Raw genomic sequence first — 21155 nt, 5'->3', positions numbered from 1 at the left:
TCGGGGGCCCTGGGCAAATTACTTAGCCAGACTGAATTGCAGTTTTCTTATCTATTAAAGAAATAGCAAAGACAATACTATTTATCCCAGGAGATTGTTGTATTAGCCAAGGTCATGTTTGCAAACTATCAGAAGAAAAACACGACCTATATGTTAGTTAGATTTCAACACATCTTAAATTAGGTAGAGCTGAGAGGCAAGGCGGGGTGGCCAAGTTTCTTTTCGAGGTGTGGCTGTGAGGGGAGCTTGATTTGCAGAGCTTCACCTGGCGATTATGCGTGGGGCCACAACCGTAAAAGCATAATTACTGTTACTAATGTTTGTTAAGCAGGCGATACGTGTCAGGTACTTTTCAGAGTGCTTTTTAATGTATGAATTCACTTCATTTAATCTTTTTAATGTATTCATTCACTTCATTTAATCCTCAATGTCATAATTATCCCCATTTTTAGATGAGGCAAGCGAAGCACAGAGAGGTTAAGCAACTGGCCTAAGGCCACACAGCAGGAAGCCAGTATTTGAACCCAGGAAGGTGGGCAGGCTGGCAGTCTCTAGACCCCATGCTCTTCATAGTGGCCAGGAAACTGCCCATCATCAGGCGCTATCTACTTCTTTGCACTCTGGCTTGGTGGATACTTTGGTTTCAAGGTCTCAAAGGTCCCCTGTTCTCACTTATAAAAGGAAGGACTGCCCTTCACCAGACAGTCCCTGAAGCTCCCCCAGCTCTGGACTGCTATATCAGGGAGAGGGTCTGTCCTCTGAGTGAGCCCAAGCGTGGAGGGACGAGGAAGGGCTCCCCATGGTCGGTATGAGTTACTTCAGTCACGGGGCATGCTGTATATCTCTGCGATGGTACTGCTCACTTTATATCGTAATTTATCTATACATCATTCTTCCCCACCAGAACGTAGAGTCCTTGAGGTCAGGGATTATATTTTATTTATTCCTATACAAAAGCATGCTGAACGGTGGTGCTGTTGTTGCATTGTAAAGAGCAGAAAGAAATCAAGAAGGCACCTATCTTCAGAAATCAAGAAGGTACCTATTTATAAGACCTTTTGCTGGAATATGACTTAGAAAGATTGCCCCGTCTACATCTGCATATGCAGATAACTTGCCAGTGGACAGCTCAATGCATTATACATGGTAGACACTTAATGGTCTGTTGAATGAATGAGTCTGTGTATGCAAATGAGATGCAAATCTTTCCTTATTTTAATTTGACCCTTGGGAACATCTTCCGGGACTCCCTTGAGCTTGGGTAGCTTTAATGTTTTTTAATTGAAAGTCTTTTTTTTTTTTTTTTTTAAACATAACCGATTTTCGGTCTGGCCTGTGCTGAGTGAAGCTGTTGCCAAGTTGGGAAAAGAATGCCGGGCTGGACCAGGTGACTTAGGATTAATTCTGGCTTTTCTGGTAATTCGGGGAATGATGTAGGAAGTGATTCCCTTCTCTGGCACCGTTTTCCTCATCTTAAGTATAAGGGGAGGAGTTCCTTCTGGGATTGAGGTATGGTGATTCCCTACCTCTCCATCCTAGGAATGTCATTTTGGGTCATCAGAGAGTCAGCATCCGGCAGTCCTACCTGGTGAGAGACATCACGTCCCCTGCCAAGGATTAGAGGAAGAGTCTCCAGCCTCCCTGCCCATTTAGTGAAATGAGCTTTTTTGGCACCGGTTCTCCCAGCCTGGGCATTGTGTTCAATCATTTCTTTCCAAACCAAAGGATTTTAAAATAAGAGGCTGGAGTTTTCTTTCTTAAGTACAAGCCAAGCGCCTGATTAATAGGGTGGGTTTGTGATTCGCTTCCTTCATGTGAAAATATTTATTAAAAATGCTCCAATAAGAATATTAATAGCCAGGGAATCAGCTCTGTGTCAGCCTCTTTGTTCCCTGACATTTGAAATGAGGGGAGAGGAAGAGGGGGAAAAAAATCAAACTCGGGCCTGGGGTGGTCACTGGTCCCTGCGCCCCGTCCTCCGGGAGGCAGGCTTCGCCCCTCCTTTGGGAAAGAGGCTGAGATGTGTGCTTGGCTTCTGGGCCACACTGAGGTCCTTAACGAGAAACACGTGTGCATCAAAGGCCTGGATTGAAAGTGACACATTGGAAAACACAAGTACGGCAGAAATTTGCTTATCCTCACTTTCCTAATCCGCAAACTCTGTAATTCTCCCCCAAAGTCCCCCAGGCTCTGCTCCAGCCCCTGCCTCCTCAGATTCCCTCCTTCCTCGGCTGCAGCCCAGGCCTCTCAGTCCGGGCAGAAGGGAGGCCTCCTGTTACTGGGGCTCTGACTGCCTTGTAAAAATACACCTTGGCACGCTCTGCCAGCGCCCTGGGAAGCCTTATCACCAGGACTAAACAAATGTGCACAATCAAAATAATAGTCTGAGATGTCAAAATAAATGAGCAGGGGCCATCTGGAAGGATGGCTCTGCACGTTTTTTCCTGCTCCTTCCCCAAGTCGTTAGAGGCCCAGGGGCTTGGCCGTTCAGCGGCCTTGGCCACAGGTGACAGACTTAGTACCCTTACATCACAATAAGGCCCTTTGAAAATGCTTCTTATTTTTGCCCCTCGGTCCCGGTTTATAGTTGACAGGCCCTCCTCCAAACCAAGGAAACCAAAATTGATTCTCAGGTGAAGCTGGCTGGAATGGCATGCTAGAGGCATTGGGTCTGTCCTCCCAGGCCTCTCCCCTACCATGCACGGGGTCTTAAACCAGTGCAGGAAGTTGAGGGGCAGGGGTGTCTCCTGCACTTGAGACCTCCAGAGAAGGGCGGCTTCATAATCTTTCCAAAGAATTTTGATTTCTAGTAACTCCAGGCCAGAGTTCTCCTTGCCCCAGCTCTCTGAAATGACTTAAGGTGGAGGTGGTTAGAAAGTCACTATCCATTCATCCACATGAAGTCCCACTGCCCTGCCCTGCATGTGAAGGTAGGTCGCCCAGGAGAAGGGTCTTCTAAGTGGGCTGCTGCAACACTGCACAGGAAGACAGACTGGGACAGCCCTTGAATATCGCACGCCATCGCCTGGGCAGTTTCCAGGTAGCGTGATCCTGTTCCTGATGGATTCCTTCAAAGGCTTCCCAGAAGCAGTTTCAAGAGCCGCCTTTGATGTGGGTCTCCTTTAGGGCTCAAGGCAACCTTCAGTCCATCAACAGCAAGCTTTAAAGCTACTGGCACTTCTCTGTGAATTTAGGGAAAGCAAACCAGTTCTGGGGACTCTGATCTTAGGTGTCGGGTGTAGCACAGGCTGAAATGGAAGCTGGCCTGCTCCACGCCCCATGGGCCTCATACTGGGGTCAGGACGGGTGAGCTTTGAAGTCCTTACCAGCTCACATGCTCTGTGCGTCCCTGACCCTGCGAGACAGGAAACCGTGTATTTATCTTCCCCGTGCCTTGGGTCTCAAAGCGGGGTCATGGGCTACACCCGCCAGAGTCATGGGGAGATGGGCAGTAGAGAGGTGAGGAGGCGGGTGGAAGAGGAGACTGTATAACTTCTAAGGTTAAGGCATAAAGAAGGCAATAACATTCCCACCTGTTAGGTAGTTAGAATAGGAAACAGGAGTCCAGAATGGCGGTGGCTAAAAGACAAGGAAGGGAAAAGCCCGCGAAAATGGAACAAAGAAAGGTCCGAGGACCTGAGTCAGGACCTCAGGTGGGACAAACAGCACTCCTGGCTCACCCGATTTATGTAGGGCAGGCCCAGGGGGAGGAGAAAACACATATAAAAAGAGGAGCCAAAGGGCGGGGGTCTCTCTCTGCCGTTCGCTGGTGTGCTCCCCCTCTCTCCTCCTTGAGTCTTTGGGTCGGCATGCCCTCACGCCTCGAGGATGCGTTTTCCTGCTATTTTCTAAATAAAATTGAGCTGTAACACGGAGCCGTAACATGGATCTGTCTAAGAGCTGTAACACAGTCTGTCCCAGACCTGAGAGCTATAACAGTCTGTTTGAGAGCTGTGACATGCCAAAGGCTCTAACGTCTGGTGCTTCGAATTTTTGTTGAGATGAGACAGAACAGGGCAGAATATGCTCGCCTGACACAGCTGATCTGAGGGAATATTCACTCTTGGAGCCTTGAGCAGCCGTGCTCAGGAAGTCTGAGCACCTTCAGGCCGCCATGCTGGAAGGAAGCCCAAGGTGCAGGGGGAGGCCTCGTGGAAGCCGCCGTGGCTGACGGCCCAGCTGGTTCCAGCTGCCATGCGTGTGGAAGGACGTGGCTCCAGGCCATGCTAGCCCTAGCCATCCAGTCCCCCCAGCCCATTCACGTCTTCCCAGCAGAGGCTGCAGTCTGGATGCTGCAGAGAAGAGACAAGCAGCCTTTGAGGCACCTGCCTGAACGCCTCACTTAAGTCTGTGAGCATGGCGGCTCCATCTATGGCAGGGAGCTGGAGATACAGTTCACTTTGTTGCAGAGGTCAGACATGGTACGCCCCCAGGGCAGCCCCTTTCCAGCCCACTGTCCACATGCGTGGCCAGACAGGAGCCTGAGGTCAGACATGGTACACCCCCAGGGCAGCCCCTTTCCAGCCCACTGTCCACACGCGTGGCCAGACAGGAGCCTGAGTCTTGGGAGGTGACCGGGGCTCAGGGTCCCCCTCCCTTCTCTCCACAGATGCCTGGAATACTGGCCTCCTGGGCCTCACACACGAGCCCAGAGCTGCCTCCGTCTGTATCAAGGGGAGTGGGACTGTTTAGTCTCTGGGCACATTCCTGTATTTTAAAAATAAATAGCAGATTGTGAGCGACTCAGCTGGACACTGTTGTTCAACCAGGACAGAGGTTTCTGAGGCGTCCCTTGGGATTGAGCAGCAAGAATGTCAGGTTGGAGGTGTTTGCCTGAGACTGGGATCTGTCTTAGCCATAATTTACAGTGGAGATGCTTCTGGCCCTCCCTGGGGTCTCAGAAATTCTAATAATCCCGCTAATGACAATGTTGTTGTTCAGTCGCTCAGTCGTGTCTGACTCTTTGTGACCCCACGGACTGCAGCACGCCAGGCCTCCCTGTCCATCACCAGCTCCTGGAGCTTGCTCAAACTCATGTCCACTGAGTCGGTGATGCCATCCAACCATCTCGTCCTCTGTCATCCCCTTCTCCTCCTGCCTTCAGTCTTTCCCAGGGTCTTGTGATAATGGTGATGATCATTGCCACTTATTGAAAGCACTGACTGTGTGTTAGACACAATACTAGGTAGTCTGTATACTGTCTCTCAATCCTCGCAGCAGTCACCACTATTAGGCCCATTATACAGATGGAGAAAGTGAGGTGTCAAAAAGTGAAACAACTTTCTTAAAGCCATACGTCTAGTTAGTGGTAACAGATGACGTGCAAGATGGTCTGACGGCCATGCTCCTGCCATTAATCACTATGCTATCTTGCCTCTCCAGGTCTTGAAATAGACAGCAGCATCCCATGCCCTCACCCACCCTAAACACACACACACACCCATCTCCAGCCTCTCTGCTGTTCCCAAGGCCTTTTCCAGCCTTCGCGGAGCCATTCTCCACTGTGACTCCCTTTTTCCATTTCACCCTTCGCTGGATCATTTTATGCCTCTATTCCCTCTGCTAATTCAAACTAATTAAAGTATAAAATAGAATAATTGCTTCTATCCCCATACTTCTTTCCCATCCACCCCGCGTACAGGGGGAGCTTCCCTTTCGGAGAGTGGCCAGCCTGACGAGTTGGGTGGAAACTCAGGCTATCAAGTTTCTTTTCATCTCGTGACTTAGGTTTTCACTTGGCTCACTGCCTGATTTTCCCTGGACCCGCAGTCTGACTTCCATTAGACATCGAGGATGTGGTAGCAGCTCGTATCCCCTCCCACAACATCTGCCGGTCGATTCGCTGTCGAGGAAGCCGGGGCGGACTTTCTAAGGAAGGGCCGGGCAGCCTATCAGTGGAGCACCTGGGCAATTAGTAGGATTGGGGGAATTGGGTCCCAAACACTCCCCTGGGACCGGCGGGCCTTGGATCTATTAGCAGAACATTAACACCAACTTGTCAAAGGTCGTTAAGCAGTGGCACTAATGGCCCAACACTTCTTACTAGTCCTATTTCTTAATTACATTTAATTAACTAAGAGAGGGAGAGAGAGAGGAAGCTTGCCTGAACACAGGAGCCTATATTGGATTGTTCTGACTCTGTGGGGAGTCAGCGTCAAGGATACAATAGGCACCGCGATTTGGGGGAAGGGGAGGGAAACGGAGACAAAAGCTAGGGACCCGGGGAAGGCAGAGATGAGAGGAGGCTGCCCAGAGGTTTACTGTAAAGTGGGGTGATGGACACCCCCATTCCCATCATGTCTTATAAGGTCTTAGGTCTTTCAGGGAACTCCAAAGCCTTAGATCATGGCCTCAAAACAGGAATCTGCTTACCCATGGTGGTGATTTAGTCACTCCAGTCTTGTCTGACTTTTGCAACCCCATGGACTGTAGCCCTCCAGGCTCCTCCGGCCATGAGATTTCCCAGACAAGAATACTGGAGTGGGTTGCCATTTCCTTCTTCAGGGGATCTTCCCAACCCTGGGATCAAATCTGGGTCTCCTGCATTACAGGCCGACTCTTTAGCAACTGGGGCACCAGGGAAGCCCATAGCCACTGTTCTATCCCCACCGCAGGTTCATCCTTGGGGGAAGAAGTTCATAGGAGCACACACAGCCTCATAAAAAGCCTCCTTCAGAAGGTTCTTTTGGTCTAACCTCAAGATTGTTTCCTGTGCTTCTGAGGCTGTCTTCTGGAGATGGAAAAGAGTCCTAATCCCCAGGCCTTAGACAAACTCTTTAATAGCTGAAAGAGACTCTACAGTCATATTTATTCTCTTCATCTTTCAAGCTGGGGACACTGAGTCCCTGAAAAGTCCAGGGTCTAGGTCACCCGGCTGGTTAAAGGGGGGCCAGGATGAGAACTCAGGTCTCCTGGCCTGGCCTGAGGCCTGCTGGCAGTGCCAACCGCCACTTAGCTTCCTCCTAATCAGCACCCACGGTCGCCGCCCTCCTGCGTAATGGGATCCTACGGGCTGAGAGCTGGGAGGGGCCGTCAGGAATGAGCTTTGTGGTGTGTGAGGTGATGCGGCAGGGACTCCCCGCTTGCCGTCTCAGCCCATATCACATCGACCCCCGTGAGACGAGGTGGCGGGACTTGTCTGAGGCCACCCTGTTGAGAGTGTCAGACCTCAGACAGGATCCTATTATTAGACACAAATCCTCCATTTCCACCAGGATTCACTGGTGGCTCAGACGTATAGCGTTTGCCTGCAATGCAGGAGACCGGAGTTCGATCCGGTACAGACCCCCTGGAGAAGGAAATGGCAACCCACTCCAGCATTCTTGCCTGGAAAATTCCCATGGACGGAGGAGCCTGGCGGGGGTGGGGGTGGGGGGCTACAGTCCATGGGGTCACAAAGAGTCAGACACGACTAAGCAATTTCACCTCACTTCCTCCATTTCAGAAGGGAGGAAACAGAGGCTGTTAAGGGGGTCATACATCCAGTATCAGAGCAAACTCTGAACCAGAACGCACGCCATCCGATTTCATTATCATTGACTGTTCTCGCCCTGCATATTCAACTGCTCCCTTAGAGAGGTCCAGGCTGTCTGTGAGAACTCTGCACTCGTCGCCGCTCACCTCAGATGGCCCTCCTGAGTGGCTCTTGGCCTCCCTCCCCGAGCCCGGCCCCTGGTGTGATCCCCGGGGTAGCGACTGGCACGTGGCCTGTGGCTCTCCAAGCGACGGGACTCCGAGCTCTACCACCAATTCCCCGCCCACCCCCCCACCCTGACGCTGCCCACTGATCCGGGCTCCGCCTGGCACAGGGACCTTCCCAACTCACAGCTCACCTGATTCAAGACAGCCACAGGGCATGAAACCCAGACTCTTGCTACATCGGCTCGGTGTGACAGTTACTACTGAGCAGCTCTGCTTCGGTGCAAACCGACAGGACCTGGGCAGCAGACCCAGAAGATGAGACTGAAGGAGGGTTATTCAGAAATGAGCTGCAGACGCTGCTTTAGTCAGAGCTGATGCTCTCAGAGGCAACATCAGATATGGTTTGGAGAGGTCATCATATTCCCTGTAGGCCACTTATCGGCCTCCAGCCCTTTCCTTTGGTCACGTTTTGAATTCAATTTCAAAAAGCATCTCATTTGAGCGAAAGATATGAATCCCGTGGACAGAGGAGCCTGGCAGGCTACACAGTCCATAGGGCTGCAAAGAGTTGGACGGGACTGAAGCAAGCGAGCATTTAGCCCAGAGACGTGTCTCAGCATCGTTTCAGTCCCACCGAAGTCTCACTGGTCACTTCTGTTGGCTCTTTCTGCTTTTCCACTTCATGGGGCTCCGAGAACCCAAGAAAGAATTTTTATCCAGAGACATCCGCTGGATCATGGAAAAAGCAAAAGAGTTCCAGAAAAACATCTATTTCTGCTTTATTGACTATGCTAAAGCCTTTGACTGTGTGGATCACAGTAAACTGTGGAAAATTCTGAAATGGATGGGAATACCAGACCACCTGACCTGCCTCTTGAGAAACCTATATGCAAGTCAGGAAGCAACAGTTAGAACTGGACATGGAACAACAGACTGGTTCCAAATAGGAAAAGGAGTGCATCAAGGGTGTATATTGTCACCCCACTTATTTAACTTATATGCAGAGTACATCATGAGAAACACTGGACTGGAAGAAACACAAGCTGGAATCAAGATTGCCAGGAGAAATATCAATAACCTCAGATATGTGGATGACACCACCGTTATGGCAGAAAGTGAAGAGGAGCTAAAAAGCCTCTTGATGAAAGTGAAAGAGGAGAGTGAAAAAGTTGGCCTAAAGCTCAACATTCAGAAAACGAAGATCATGGCATCTGGTCCCATCACTTCATGGGAAATAGATGGGGAAACAGTGGAAACAGTGTCAGACTTTATTTTGGGGGGCTCCAAAATCACTGCAGATGGTGATTGCAGCCATGAAATTAAAAGACGCTTACTCCTTGGAAGAAAAGTTATGACCAACCTAGATAGCATATTCAAAAGCAGAGATATTACTTTGCCGACTAAGATCCATCTAGTCAAGGCTATGTTTTTTCCTGTGGTCATGCATGGATGTGAGAGGGACTGTGAAGAAGGCTGAGCACCAAAGAATTGATGCTTTTGAACTGTGGTGTTGGAGGACTCTTGAGAGTCCCTTGGACTGCAAGGAGATCCAACCAGTCCATTCTGAAGGAGATCAGCCTCTGGGATTTCTTTGGAAGGAATGATGCTAAAGCTGAAACTCCAGTATTTTGGCCACCTCATGAGAAGAGTTGACTCATTGGAAAAGACTCTGATGCTGGGAGGGATTGGAGGCAGGAGGAGAAGGGGACGACAGAGCATGAGATGGCTGGACGGCATCACTGACTCAATGGACGTGAGTCTGACTGAACTCCAGGAGTTGGTGATGGACAGGGAGGCCTGGCATGCTGCGATTCATGGGGTTGCAAAGAGTCGGACATGACTGAGTGACTGAACTGAACTGATCAGCTTGCTCCTCAGCCATACTTAACATCTTCTGAAAATATTAATATTATGTCTACCTGGCTCTATTTCAGGGGTTCCCAACCTCTGAGGTGTAATGCCTGATGATATGAGGTAGAGCTGGTATAATCACAATAGAAATAAAGTGCATGATAAATGCAATGTGCTTGAATCATCCCGAAACCAACCCCCCCACCCCCCACCCCCACCGCCATCTATGGAAAGATAGTCTTCCATGAAATTGGTTCCTGGTGTGAAAAAAGGTAGGGGACCACAGGTCTCTTCGATCCCTCTGACCATCCTTTTATGCACCTGCCTAGGGGACCATCTCACCCATCCTTCTAAACATGTAGATGATTCTGCAGAAGCATCCAGAATGGTGTTCATCAAATGATGACACGGTGTTACATTTGGGGGTGTTTGGTTTGGGAACTTGTTATTTCCTTTTCTGTATGTATTATTTGAATTTGTATGATGCTCATCAACCATTTTAAAGAAATAACTGTTTGTCTTATAAACAAAAACAGGAAGGAAAGGCAGAGCATTTACAGCCTCCAATCTGATGCTAAAGATTCCCTTGTTAGATTCCAAGCAACTTAAGGATACTGACCAAGTTCCATTTATTCTGATGTTTTTCCAGAACGTTGTTCCCAATAAATACATGACCAGCCATTTTTTTTTTAGGGTTATAAGTTCCCATCTGGACCTGTTTATGCCTTGATCATGGGGGTTACATAAAGGAAGGTAAAAAAAAAAAAAAGGTGGCTTCAAGAGGAGGTGGTATAATTTGCCGATGATTAGCCTATGATTTGTGTCATCTCTTCTGAGAAGGACTTTTCAAGTTAGAGTTGCAGCCCTACTGCCCTTATGCCATCGGGTACCTGTTTACCTCCGCCTCCCTCCCTCTTCCCTTGTCCCCGATTCAGAGTTCACAAACACGGAGGAGAGAGAGAGAACGCCGGGCCAGGTGAAGCTGATGACTGACGCCTGGGATCTTTGCAGAGTGTTTTGAGAATGACACCCGAGCAGGGAGGCAGCTTGCGAGAGCTCGCTGGCCGTCCAGCACACCATCCTTATCTAGCCCAAGTCAGTGTCCTCCGCACCAAGACAGAGTCCCGGTCCCTTCTGCTTCTTATGGCCTTGGTCTTACCATGTGCAGGTCAATGCCAAGACTGCTGCCACCGCTGACCAACTGCTGACCCACCGGCAACGAGTGGAAGAGGAGCCAGCTTTTGCTAAGGTCTAAGCTTGGCTTGCTGCGTCTCCATTGCTTCGGTGAATCCCTGTCCCCCGCTTCTCTCGCCCTTCACTAAGGCTCTCCTTGCATTTGCTTTCTCTTTGCCCCTACGTATTCAGATCGAATAAAACCCCGAGGGAGTAGCGTTTCACCCAGGCGGGTGGGGAACCCACTTGGGGGTTACCTAGCAAAGGAGGGAGGTCCATTTCTCAGGGCTGCCCATCTCTGCAGGCAGAGCTGCAGCTCCTCAGAGCTGGCCAACTTCTACCCTGCATCCCTCTAAGACTCAGGCCAAGATTTTTTTAATCTCCTTTTGAGGCCCTATCTTGGGTCTATCTCTCCCAGGACTGAGTCCAGCCTGGAGGCCTGGATTATTTACACCTCTTTGGCTCCCTTGAGCAGCAGACTCTGTGGGCCCGGGGCAGTAAATCTACCTTCTAATCACACCAAGCTGCTCCGTGCAGTCAGGCCCGTTCTTGCGGGGCTGTTCATCATGTGCTCAGACAGGGTCTATGGCCTGCAGAGAAGCTCCGGGAAGCGACTGGCCCCAGTGGCTTCTCCCTGACTCCCTGCATAAGCTTCCCCGGGCCTCTGAGCAGCAGGCGCAGGGGTCTCTCTTGTTCCGCGGAAAAGTTTCTGCACAAAGGTCATGGGTTATCTGCGCCTCCCAGGCTCGGGAGAGCAGGGGTGGGTGCCAGCACGTACCTGCCTCTCGGACATGATGTACAGGTAGCGCTGGTCGATGGAGAAGGCCATGTCCCGGAGGATGGGGCTCCCATCTTTGAGCACGGAGACCATCTCATATTGGACCCCACCGTGGGGGGGACCATCGGCTCGAATCTGCGAAAGAAACAAGGGCATCCTCAGCATCTGTCCTCGGCAGTCCCTTATGAATTCCCTGCCTGAGCCTAGAGCAGGTAGTTTATAGAAGATAATTCTCACGTCTGGTCCCCAAGGGCTACCCTGAAGCAGGCTGGGTGACAGGGAAGACAGAGGTGCTTCCTAGTTCAAACAGCCCAGTTTCCCCCAAGAAGAATCCTTTTCCAAGCAGTCTGCGTGTGCTGGTCTGAACTTTCTAATGGTGGGTGTATTTGTGTGTGCAGATATGTCTTTGGGTGTGATCTGGATATCCTTATATGGTTATTCTTGTGTGCGTACGCACATGTTCTCCACACTGTGTGACGGGGGTGTGTGAGTGTGTGCTTGTGCACACTTGCTTGCGATTTGGGGCAGGAGAATCAACATCTACACACGATGGTTCTGCCTTGAGCAGGTAGGGGAAGATGGTGGGACCAGCACAGAAACCATCCAAAAACTGGTCATTGAGAGAGTCAAGATTTTAGGATCTCAGAAAGAGCTTTCTGCTCCCGCCACCCCACCACAACAATATCCCCTGAATGATGTGTGCAAATCCCCCAGGTGACTTTGGGGAGCCAGGAATCCCCGAGGACAGAAATTGGGAGTCAGTCTCAGAGTCCATCCCAGGATAAGGAATCAGGAAGAACCTAGAGGTCATCGAGTCTGGCGCTTCTCAGGCCCGATGTACATGAGAATAATCCAGGGAGTTTTTAAAACACGTGGCTGGATCCATTCATCAGGAACTCTGTGCTGGGGGACCTGGCATCTTCTTTGGGTTTCAAAGCTCCCCGGGGGACGCTAATGAGCAGCCGGGGTTTAAAAGCACCAATGTCACCTACGGTTATCAAACCAGCATGCCTGGAGAACCACCTGGAGGGAGTGGAGAAATTCAGCCCTGGGACTACCCCAGAGTTTCTGATTCAGTGGGAATGAGGCCTGAGAAATTTCGTTTCTAATAAATTCACAGCCGATGTGGATACTACTGGGCTGGGGGTTGGAGAAACATTCCTGTAGTCTAAGCAATATATGAAGCCTCCTGGTAGCTCAGGCGGTAATGACTCTGCCTGCAATGCCGAAGACTGGGGCTCGATCCCTGGGTTGGGAAGATCCCCTGGGGAAGAAAATGGCAACCCACTCCAGTATTCTTGCCTGGAAAATCCCAAGGTCCGAGGAGCCTTGGAGGGCTACAGTCCATGGGGTCACATGACTCAGCGAGTAACACTCAAGTTCTACGTAGAATTTGGAAAGCCAGCGGAGAAAGGCCCCTGAGGACCATCAGTTCAGACAGAGACAAAATGATGGGGAGCCCATGGTTTGAACACACTCCTCCTGCCAGGCTTCCTGTTTCCAACACAGAAGCTGACTGCTGACCAATACTGCTACCCCGGGCTGTTTCTTTGTTCTCTGTCCATCTAAACCCCCTAGTTCAAGCCCACTTCCCCCATAAAGCCTTCTCCAATATCTGTACCACACTAATTGCTCCTCACCCTGAGGGCTTCTTTTTCCCCCCACCAGACATTTTGTCCTGAGATTATAATCAATTGACTTGTTCATTGTATACGTACTAGCTAATGCGTATTGACTACCTACATAAATTGTTCTCTGATTGCCTCACATGTGCGTAAGTCCACCGACATTTTGAGGGCAGGAATGCTTTCTGTTTCTCTGAGGACTAGAACGAAACAGGGAACAGAGCTGGTGATGGATAAAAGGGACTGCCTGAGAAATGCTTATTGAAAGGACATGAACTATGATCCAGCTGATAAAGCATCGTGGGCTCTTTAGTGCTAAATCAAAGTTGAGGTCAAAAGACAGTTTTCTCTGGATGATTTTAAGATGAAGTCCCTCCCTCCTATTCACTTTGATTTCTCTCTTGGACTTCTAACCATCTCCTTCTCTCTGCCCATTTCTCCCACTCCACTGAGAGCAAGGACTTACTCATCGCAAGGGCTAAGCCTGGAGCCCGATGCCACAGCAAGCATGCAAGCGTGGAGGTGCATTTGCAGTTTTTACTGGCCAAGTAGGGAAGGTCAGGAGCATTTATTTACCGCAGACTTGGGAAAGTTGGGTTAGTGCTCCTATTCACATGTTCCTAGCCTCCTAAGAGTTTGTGTACTTAAGGGGCCTCAGCCGGGGTATGGTCTGAGATTGTTAACTTGGGCTGGACTGGCGTGGGTAAGAAGGAGACCATGATCCCACTGTGGGGTGGGGTACAGTGGTTCTGGAGTTCCTAGTGGCAGAACCAGCAGATTCCTGCATGAGGCCCTGTGCCTGGATCCCAGGGGTGGGGACAGTGGAGCCGGGCGAGAGTCAAGGTGCCGTGTTCTCCTTGCCTGCTTCATGGGTGACTTTGGTGAGAGCTCTGGCTTTGAAGATGAGGAGGTGACCTCAGTGGAAGCAAAGAAACTCACTCTCAGCCACTCTTACCCCAGAAACTCCCCTGTAGGGTGGACTCTTTTCCCCTAAACTCCTCTTTCGACCTTTTTCTTCCTAACTAGTGGCTTCCTACTGTTCCAAGCTGTTGCCTTGGCAACTGTCATTAAAGCCCCTCCTTCCAGGAAGCGGTGAGGGGGCTATTTAGTTCATTCTTGTTGGGTGGAGGAAGACTCGGGGTCGCCAATGATGCAACTGAGGTGGAGGAGGCCGAGGCTACTGCCCTCCACCCTGGAGCGAATCTCATGATGGACTCAAGCAGAGGGAAGAACAAGGGTCTCAGTCTGGGAAAACGCCCCACAATTAAAATAGCTCCCCTTAGCTTTCAGAGCAGCATTCTCTCTTAGATGGAGAAATTCAAAATTTCCAAGAGATTCTTCTAGAAACATAGTAGCTTTTAATCACAAAAGTTCTCCAGTGGGACTTCCCTGGTGGCCCAGTGGTTAGTGGTTAGAATCTGCCTTGCAACACAGGGGCCACGGGTTCAATTCCTGGTCAGGGAACTACCACGGAGCAACGAAGCCTATGCTCCCGAGACCACAAGCCCCAACTGGAGAGAGTCCTTGAGTCGCAACGAAAGATCCCTGTGATACAATGAAGACCCTGCATGCCACAACTAAGACCAAATGGAGTCAAATAAATACATTAATATATTTTAAAAAGACTTAAACAAAGGTTCTCAGGCTACTGCAGGGTGTACGGGGAGATGTGATAGTCGTGACTTCTGATTGGATTAACCTCACTATTCCATATCCATAAAATGGGAGAGTTTAAGCTCTGCTTTCTCCTCTGAAAAGGAAATGTCCCAGTGCCGCTTACCACCCTCCCTATGACAGCTGCTCCTCTCCAAGGATGTTTTAATTCTCCTCCAGGCACTGGCTCAGCCCCAAGAGCTGCAGAACCATCACCTTACTTCAGGGCTGGCCAGCTCAGGATACCCCCACCTGGGCAGGCTGGTTAACCCTCTGCCAGATAAACAAGCCTCCTTCCCAAAAGGCTGGGCACACACACTCAAAAGGAGGAACACCACGTCTGGCCCTCCCTCTCCGGGCCCCAGGACTAGATGGTACCCATGGCCATGTTGGAGTGGAATCTTACCAAAGATAACTTATCATCACATACTCTGGAATGTCCCAGTTAGGACTAATCCCAGTCCGTAACATTTTTTTCTGAATAAGAAGCCTAAACTTTTTTTTTTCCTGTCTACAATCCGAACCTTTCAATAAACCAGTTGAGGCCGGAATCAACCCTACAGAACTCTGAAAACATCAGAGCTGAAACTAAACCAGAACAGGAAATGTTCTTGATACTGAACCTGAACTGAGCTAGCCTATGTCATTCCCTCTAAATCCCTGGAGAGGGGAGCAGTCCTGCCCGAGGAGTCCGTTCTGTCCGCCTCGAGCTGTGCAGCCCTCCGAGATCGCGATGAGAAGACAGAGGAGATGGAGAAGGCGGACAGGGGGCCGGGGTCCCAGGGATGAGGTGCGGGCAGGACTGGCCAGCTGGGCAGCAGAGGCCGTTCCCTTCCCTGATTCCTCTCTCTCCCTGCGCGCAGGACGCCAAAGCGCGACACCAGGTTCCGGGGTTTCTGCTCTGACCGTGCTCTTGCTTTTGTCTGGGCTTGACTTCTGCCTCCTGTTCACTTTCAGGCCAGTTACCTCACCTCCCCGAGCCTCAGTTTCCCTCTCTGAATAGGCCATCTGCTCCGTGCTTGTCACAGGAGAATCACAGACTTAGGAAAACTGCTGGAGCTATGGGGCTTTGGAGCCCGTCTCACCCAAGCCCTTCCACTTGTGGACGCAGGCGGTCCGGGCTGGCCCTGGGGCTCCCACCAGCTCCATCCAGGGTGGTCCAGAGGAAATCACGGCTGATGAAGCCAACAGCCCTGGACGGAGAAGGGACTAGGGTGGCCCTGCTGTAATTCAAACCCAGGGGTCCCCGTCTTTCTCTGCCTTGGAAGTTTTCAGTTTGGATGTTGCCCTCCATCCTCTCAGACACAGGATGGGGACGGTGAAGGCTGCGGCGGAAACCCAGACAAAAGTGGATTTTAAGATGCAACTACTTGCGTCTGTCCTGCAGTGTGCCGCAAACTGAGTTCTCTTGGGCTTTGAAGCTTGTGCCCCAGGGCCGGGATCCAAAGGACACAGGACGCTGAAATAGGCCAGGGATCCAATCCAAGAGAAGGGCGCTAGACTGAGCTGCACAGGCCCCCGCCAGGTAATCCAACCAGGCAGAGGAGGAGCGTGGAGTCGGTGCAGGGCAGGGAGGTGACACAGGCCAGACAGGGAAAGCCGGTCACTTCAACCTGTCTTTCTGGTTGGGCTCCTCCTCTCCTGGGAGGGCGGGACCTCAGCAGATGCGCAGATTTAGCACTTGTCATTTTGCTTGGACACTGCTCAGAAGGTGGGACAAGATGGACAGTGTCCTACAATGGAGGGCGACAGTCTCTACAGAGACCGGCAAAAGAAAAATCACGTGCCTAAACCATTGCACAAGGAGGCTGAGGCTCGGTCTAGTCAGAATTCCTGCTGAGAGGAGCCCCTGCTGCTCAGTGGGAGCCCTTCTCAGGAGGGCTTTGAACTCAGGATGACTTCTTTGGTTCATGGTTAAATGTGGACCTGCCTCAAGGTAGGATGGACCTGGTGGATTTTTCAAAGGGCCCTGTTGGCCTAAAGGATTTAATAATAGCTCCCATTTCTATTGGAGCTTATTTGGTGGCTCAGCGGTAAAGAATCCACCTGCAATGCAGGAGATGCCGGTTCGATCCCTGGGTCAGGAAATGGCAACCCCCCGCAGTACTCTTGCCTGGAAAATCCCATGGACAGAGGAGCCTGGCGGGCTACTGTCCATGGGGTCGCAAAGAGTTGGACACGACTTAACGATTAAACACACACAACCACTTCTATAGCTTTACAATGTGCTGACTGCTGTCGAAAGTGCTTAACAAAAATGAACTCATTTAATCCTTACGAGCCACCCCTGAAGGGCATATTATTACTGTTCCCATCGTACAGACAGGAAATTGGAGGCGCAGAGAAGGACATCACTTTCTCAAGACCACACAGCTAAAGAGAGGCAGAACTGGGTTACCCACACAGAGTCCAATTTCTCAGAGTCACTCTGTGACTCTCCTAAGAAATATTAATGGGTGCACACAGCCGTTCACTGCAGCTGAGAACGGAGGAGATGGGTAGATGAGCGTCCAAGCCCTGTCTTTAGCTGCTCTTCCTCTTTCAGCCCCCAAGGCCACAGTGGGGCAATCACCTGTCTCCTGGAGGTGGCAGTAAGCTCAGAGCCTCATTTGGGAGGACCGTGCTGGGAGGCTAAAAGTCAGCTGATGAGGGCTGGCTCTGGGGCAGGAGGAGGTGAGCTGAAATCCAGGGGAGATTTACTGTCTGGTCTTCCAGGTGGGAGGGGCCTCTTCGAAAGGAGAATGAAATAGTAATCCTATTAGCAGTCACTTGCCTTTAAATCACAGCTAGGTCTGCACAGAAATTAATGACAGCCTCTTTACTTGAATATCCAATTCAAATCAGCATATCCAATTAACTAGCTTACCTGCAGGCCCCTCCAAACGCTTTTTCTTATGCATCAACTTCTTCTCTAGTTAGTTCTAAATTATGGGGCTTTTGCTTGGGATCTGACACTCTCATATCACTTTATTAGTAGTAGTAGGGGTATTAGTAGTCATAGTATTTTTTGTAATAGCTGTTGAGGAGCCATAGAACCAGGGATCTTCTTGGGCATCTCAGTAGGAAGCAGATTGGTTTGAGAGGCAGCACCCCGCAGAGGGAGGCGCTGGCTTGTGTCTGCAGGGCTGGGATCTAATCCCAGCTTTCTCATTAATTGGCTGTGTGACTTCAGGCAAGTCGCTTCACTTGTTTGTGTAATAGGTTCCGCGGCTGCCAAATAAGGGTGGTAACTTCTGTCCTCAGAGCTCAAGCAGGATGTTGTGAGAATGAACTGACTTATTAGCCATGAATTTCAGGACTGTCCAATATTCATTCAGGACATGGCCTCCTGGAAGCTAGGCTTGTGTTGAGAGCTGGGGACGCTTTGAGAAAGGATTCCCTTAGGAAGGCCCAGGAACAGGCAAGTGGACAATCCCATCAGACCTCACACACCTGGGCTGCCCCATGTGATAGAGGTTTGCGGGGGGAAATCCAGGGAGGCTGGCAAGGAGGGGAGGGCTTCATGGAGGAGCTGATACCGAAACTGAGAAGCAGGAGGGGAAGGAAATGCAAAGTCTCTGGAAACTTTATAAAGTGTGACGTAAATACAGAAGTGCGATTATTACATCCAAGCCCAGATTTCTTGGAAACTCGGTTTGTCAGACCTGAGTAAATTTGGAGAGGGTGAGGCTTTTGATATGTAGTCACTGAGGGCTCAACAATTTCCGCAGGTCTTACCACCATGTGTCGTAAAATTCCCCTTGGAGGAGGCCTGTATTCTTATTTATTTCTGCCTCAGGACTCTGGGCTTGCATAGTGCAGAGTGTGTGTCTACATGCACGAGTGTGTGTGTGTGTGTGTGTGTGTGTGTGTGTGTGTGTGTGCGCGCGCGCACTGGGTCTGTTGAAGAAGGCAGAGAAGCCTGCTGCTGCTCGGACTGAACCTGGCAGTGAGTTAATGAGCGTGTGTGTCTGTAGCCGTGCCTTCAGTGCTTTGAGCGCGAGGATTCGTGCTGAAGTTTATTTTTGTAGAGTTTCATGACCCGAATTATTGATAGATTGAAGTCTCTGGTAGATTCGGTCTCTGAGATTCTTCCTCCCTCTCTCCGGCACTCACTACACGTGAATCCACAGACGGCCACGGACACACCGCAGCAGCGACCTCCGGGGTGCTGGAAGGGGCTCAGCGCCCCTCTCTCAGCCCCCGATCTGTGCAAACGGCAGTCACACACAGTCCAGTGGGCTGAGGCTCCCTGGAGGACAGCTGGGAGCCTGTCCCTAAACGCTTGGATAACGGCAGAGGACATAGGAGCCTGGAAAACGTGGCCTGTGGGTTGCATGGAGCCAGGAGAGACGAGGAAGAGGGAAACTAAGGATCCTTCCTGTCCACGAGATGGAAGGAAGTCACTGAGGTGCACTAAACTTTGAGAACTCCAGTGACCCTCACCCTTGTGCGCGCGCACACACACACACGCATGTATCCTCCACACACACACACACACACACACACACACACACACATGCATCCTCCATACACATACACGTGGATGCTTCCTGCACTGGTCCCCAGTGAGTTGTCGGTCAATCCTGGGGCTTTGACACTGGAGACTGACATTTCCAGGTTCAGTTATTTCTGTTTCTGTGGATGTTAGGAATCTGCCCTAGACAGTAACCAGGGGGTGGACGGGCTAGCGCACAGGCCTCGGGGCTAGAGGCTCCTGGATTTCAGAAGGCCAGCTCAGGGAGGGTTTTCTCCTGGAGAGCAGGGAGAGGGTCCCAAGAGGAACCACTTGCCTCTGGACTTCTGCATCTTTGGACAGGCTGAGAACTCTGGCTTCTGAGGACAGGGGATGTGGTGACTACGTACCGAGCAGAGACTCTGACCTGGGTTGGGCACGTTAGCTGGGGTTCTCTTCTAAGTCATGACTTCTCTGCTCCTTATCAGCCAGGGGTGGCTGGCCAAGGCATCACCATCCAACGGCCCACAGAGTGGTGAGGAGCTGTCTGTCTTCATGCCTTCCTGGGGGTAAGGAGCGACTGCACTTCACAAGGGCACCAGCTCCTGTCTCAGGGCCTGGCCCTGTACTTCTCACGGGAGACGGACACCGAGGCCCAGAAGCACCAGAATCCAGCATTCTGGGTCTCGTTCTATCGGGGAGGGCTGGCAGGGGCTGGGGAAGCGACAAGAGAAACCAAGGGAGGTGAGTGACGCGAGGCAGTTCCGGAGCTCTGACCTGAGACCAGCCCTGACTTTCAAGGATGCTCCAGCCCAAGGCTTGGGCAGGTCAGGAGGCTCCGGGAACACGCTGAAGCTGCCAGGGGCAGAGGAAGCACTTGATTGTTCTGGGAAACAATAAGATAAACACAGCAAGGAACGAGGGACGGAAGAAGCATTAAGCAGCCTCAGATGAAATCAAATCACGCAGCGGCAAAGCAATAATTCACTGGGAGCGCACAGAGCTGGCGGGCGGGGAGCATGGAGGGGTAGCAAGAGGAATTCATAAAGAATAATGAGCGTCTCCTGCTAAATTCAGAATCTCTGTTTACCCAAAGCTCTAGCAATGTTGGAGCCTCAGGATCCCCATTCGAGCCATCACACCCAAGTGACTGGCCTGGGGAGGCCCTGGCCGTGTGGGGATACAATCTAACCGCTTAGGCTTTTTGAAGTGGGAATGATTTAGAACCAACCTTTAGGTCCATGTGGGGGCAATGCAGGCTTCTCCAAGCTCTGAAACAGCATGCAGAGAAGACGAGGCATATGGACATATGCCCCCCAGGGTTAACTACTACCTTGGAAAATTTCCAGGGGGCGCTGGTGGAGAGGAGTGGGGGTGGGGCAAAGGAAATTAACATGTCCTGGGGCTGGATATACATAGGGCTTTTGAATGGCTTATAGCCCTTATCAATTAGTTCAACATATATAAGGAACATCTATTAAGCGTGACAACCAGTGTGCAAAAAAGCTGGAGACACAAACAGTGAAACACTCTGCGGCGGGCCTTCCCAGCATTAGAAACAAAGTATCGAGCGCAGGATCAGGCTGCTAGGAGGGAGCCTAGCAGACCTCCAGGCAGAGGCTGCCTGACTGCAAAGCCTGCAACTCAGCCTCTTTCACTCAGCCATCCCCTGGGGCCTCGGCTTTCCCTAAGTCAAACAGGAGGACAATGCCTGCCCTGGGACTAAAAATTACATCTAGAAAGTGCTGGGTGTCCCTGGAGATAAGTCCCGCGAACAAAATAGATCATATAGCTGTCTCCTCCAGGGTGACAAAGAAGGCCACCTGCAGCTGGAAAAAGAGCAAAACAGGGCGGGTGCTGAAGAGGGTTATTACACTCTTTAATTAACTCATTCTTTTCAATGGCCTAAAATTGCCCCACATTTTATAATCTGAAACAGTAATCTCTTGCTTTCATTAACACGGAGGATGGCATTTCAGGCTGGAAAGATCGGAAGCGA

General features: G+C 50.8%; 1 protein-coding gene across 1 annotated transcript in view; it reads right to left on the bottom strand.

Annotated features, from left to right (window-relative positions):
- The window catches only part of PLXNA2 (plexin A2), a 226595-nt gene that overhangs the window by 113574 nt on the left and 91866 nt on the right, over positions 1-21155 (bottom strand). Inside the window, exon 4 of the mRNA XM_069544266.1 lies at positions 11444-11578. Within this exon, the coding sequence (XP_069400367.1) occupies positions 11444-11578 (135 nt within the window). The remainder of the gene's footprint in view (positions 1-11443; positions 11579-21155) is intronic.

Source organism: Ovis canadensis, chromosome 12, assembly GCF_042477335.2.
Source record: "Ovis canadensis isolate MfBH-ARS-UI-01 breed Bighorn chromosome 12, ARS-UI_OviCan_v2, whole genome shotgun sequence".
NCBI classification, from domain to species: Eukaryota; Metazoa; Chordata; class Mammalia; order Artiodactyla; family Bovidae; genus Ovis; species Ovis canadensis.
This window is presented reverse-complemented; position numbering and strand designations above follow the sequence as displayed.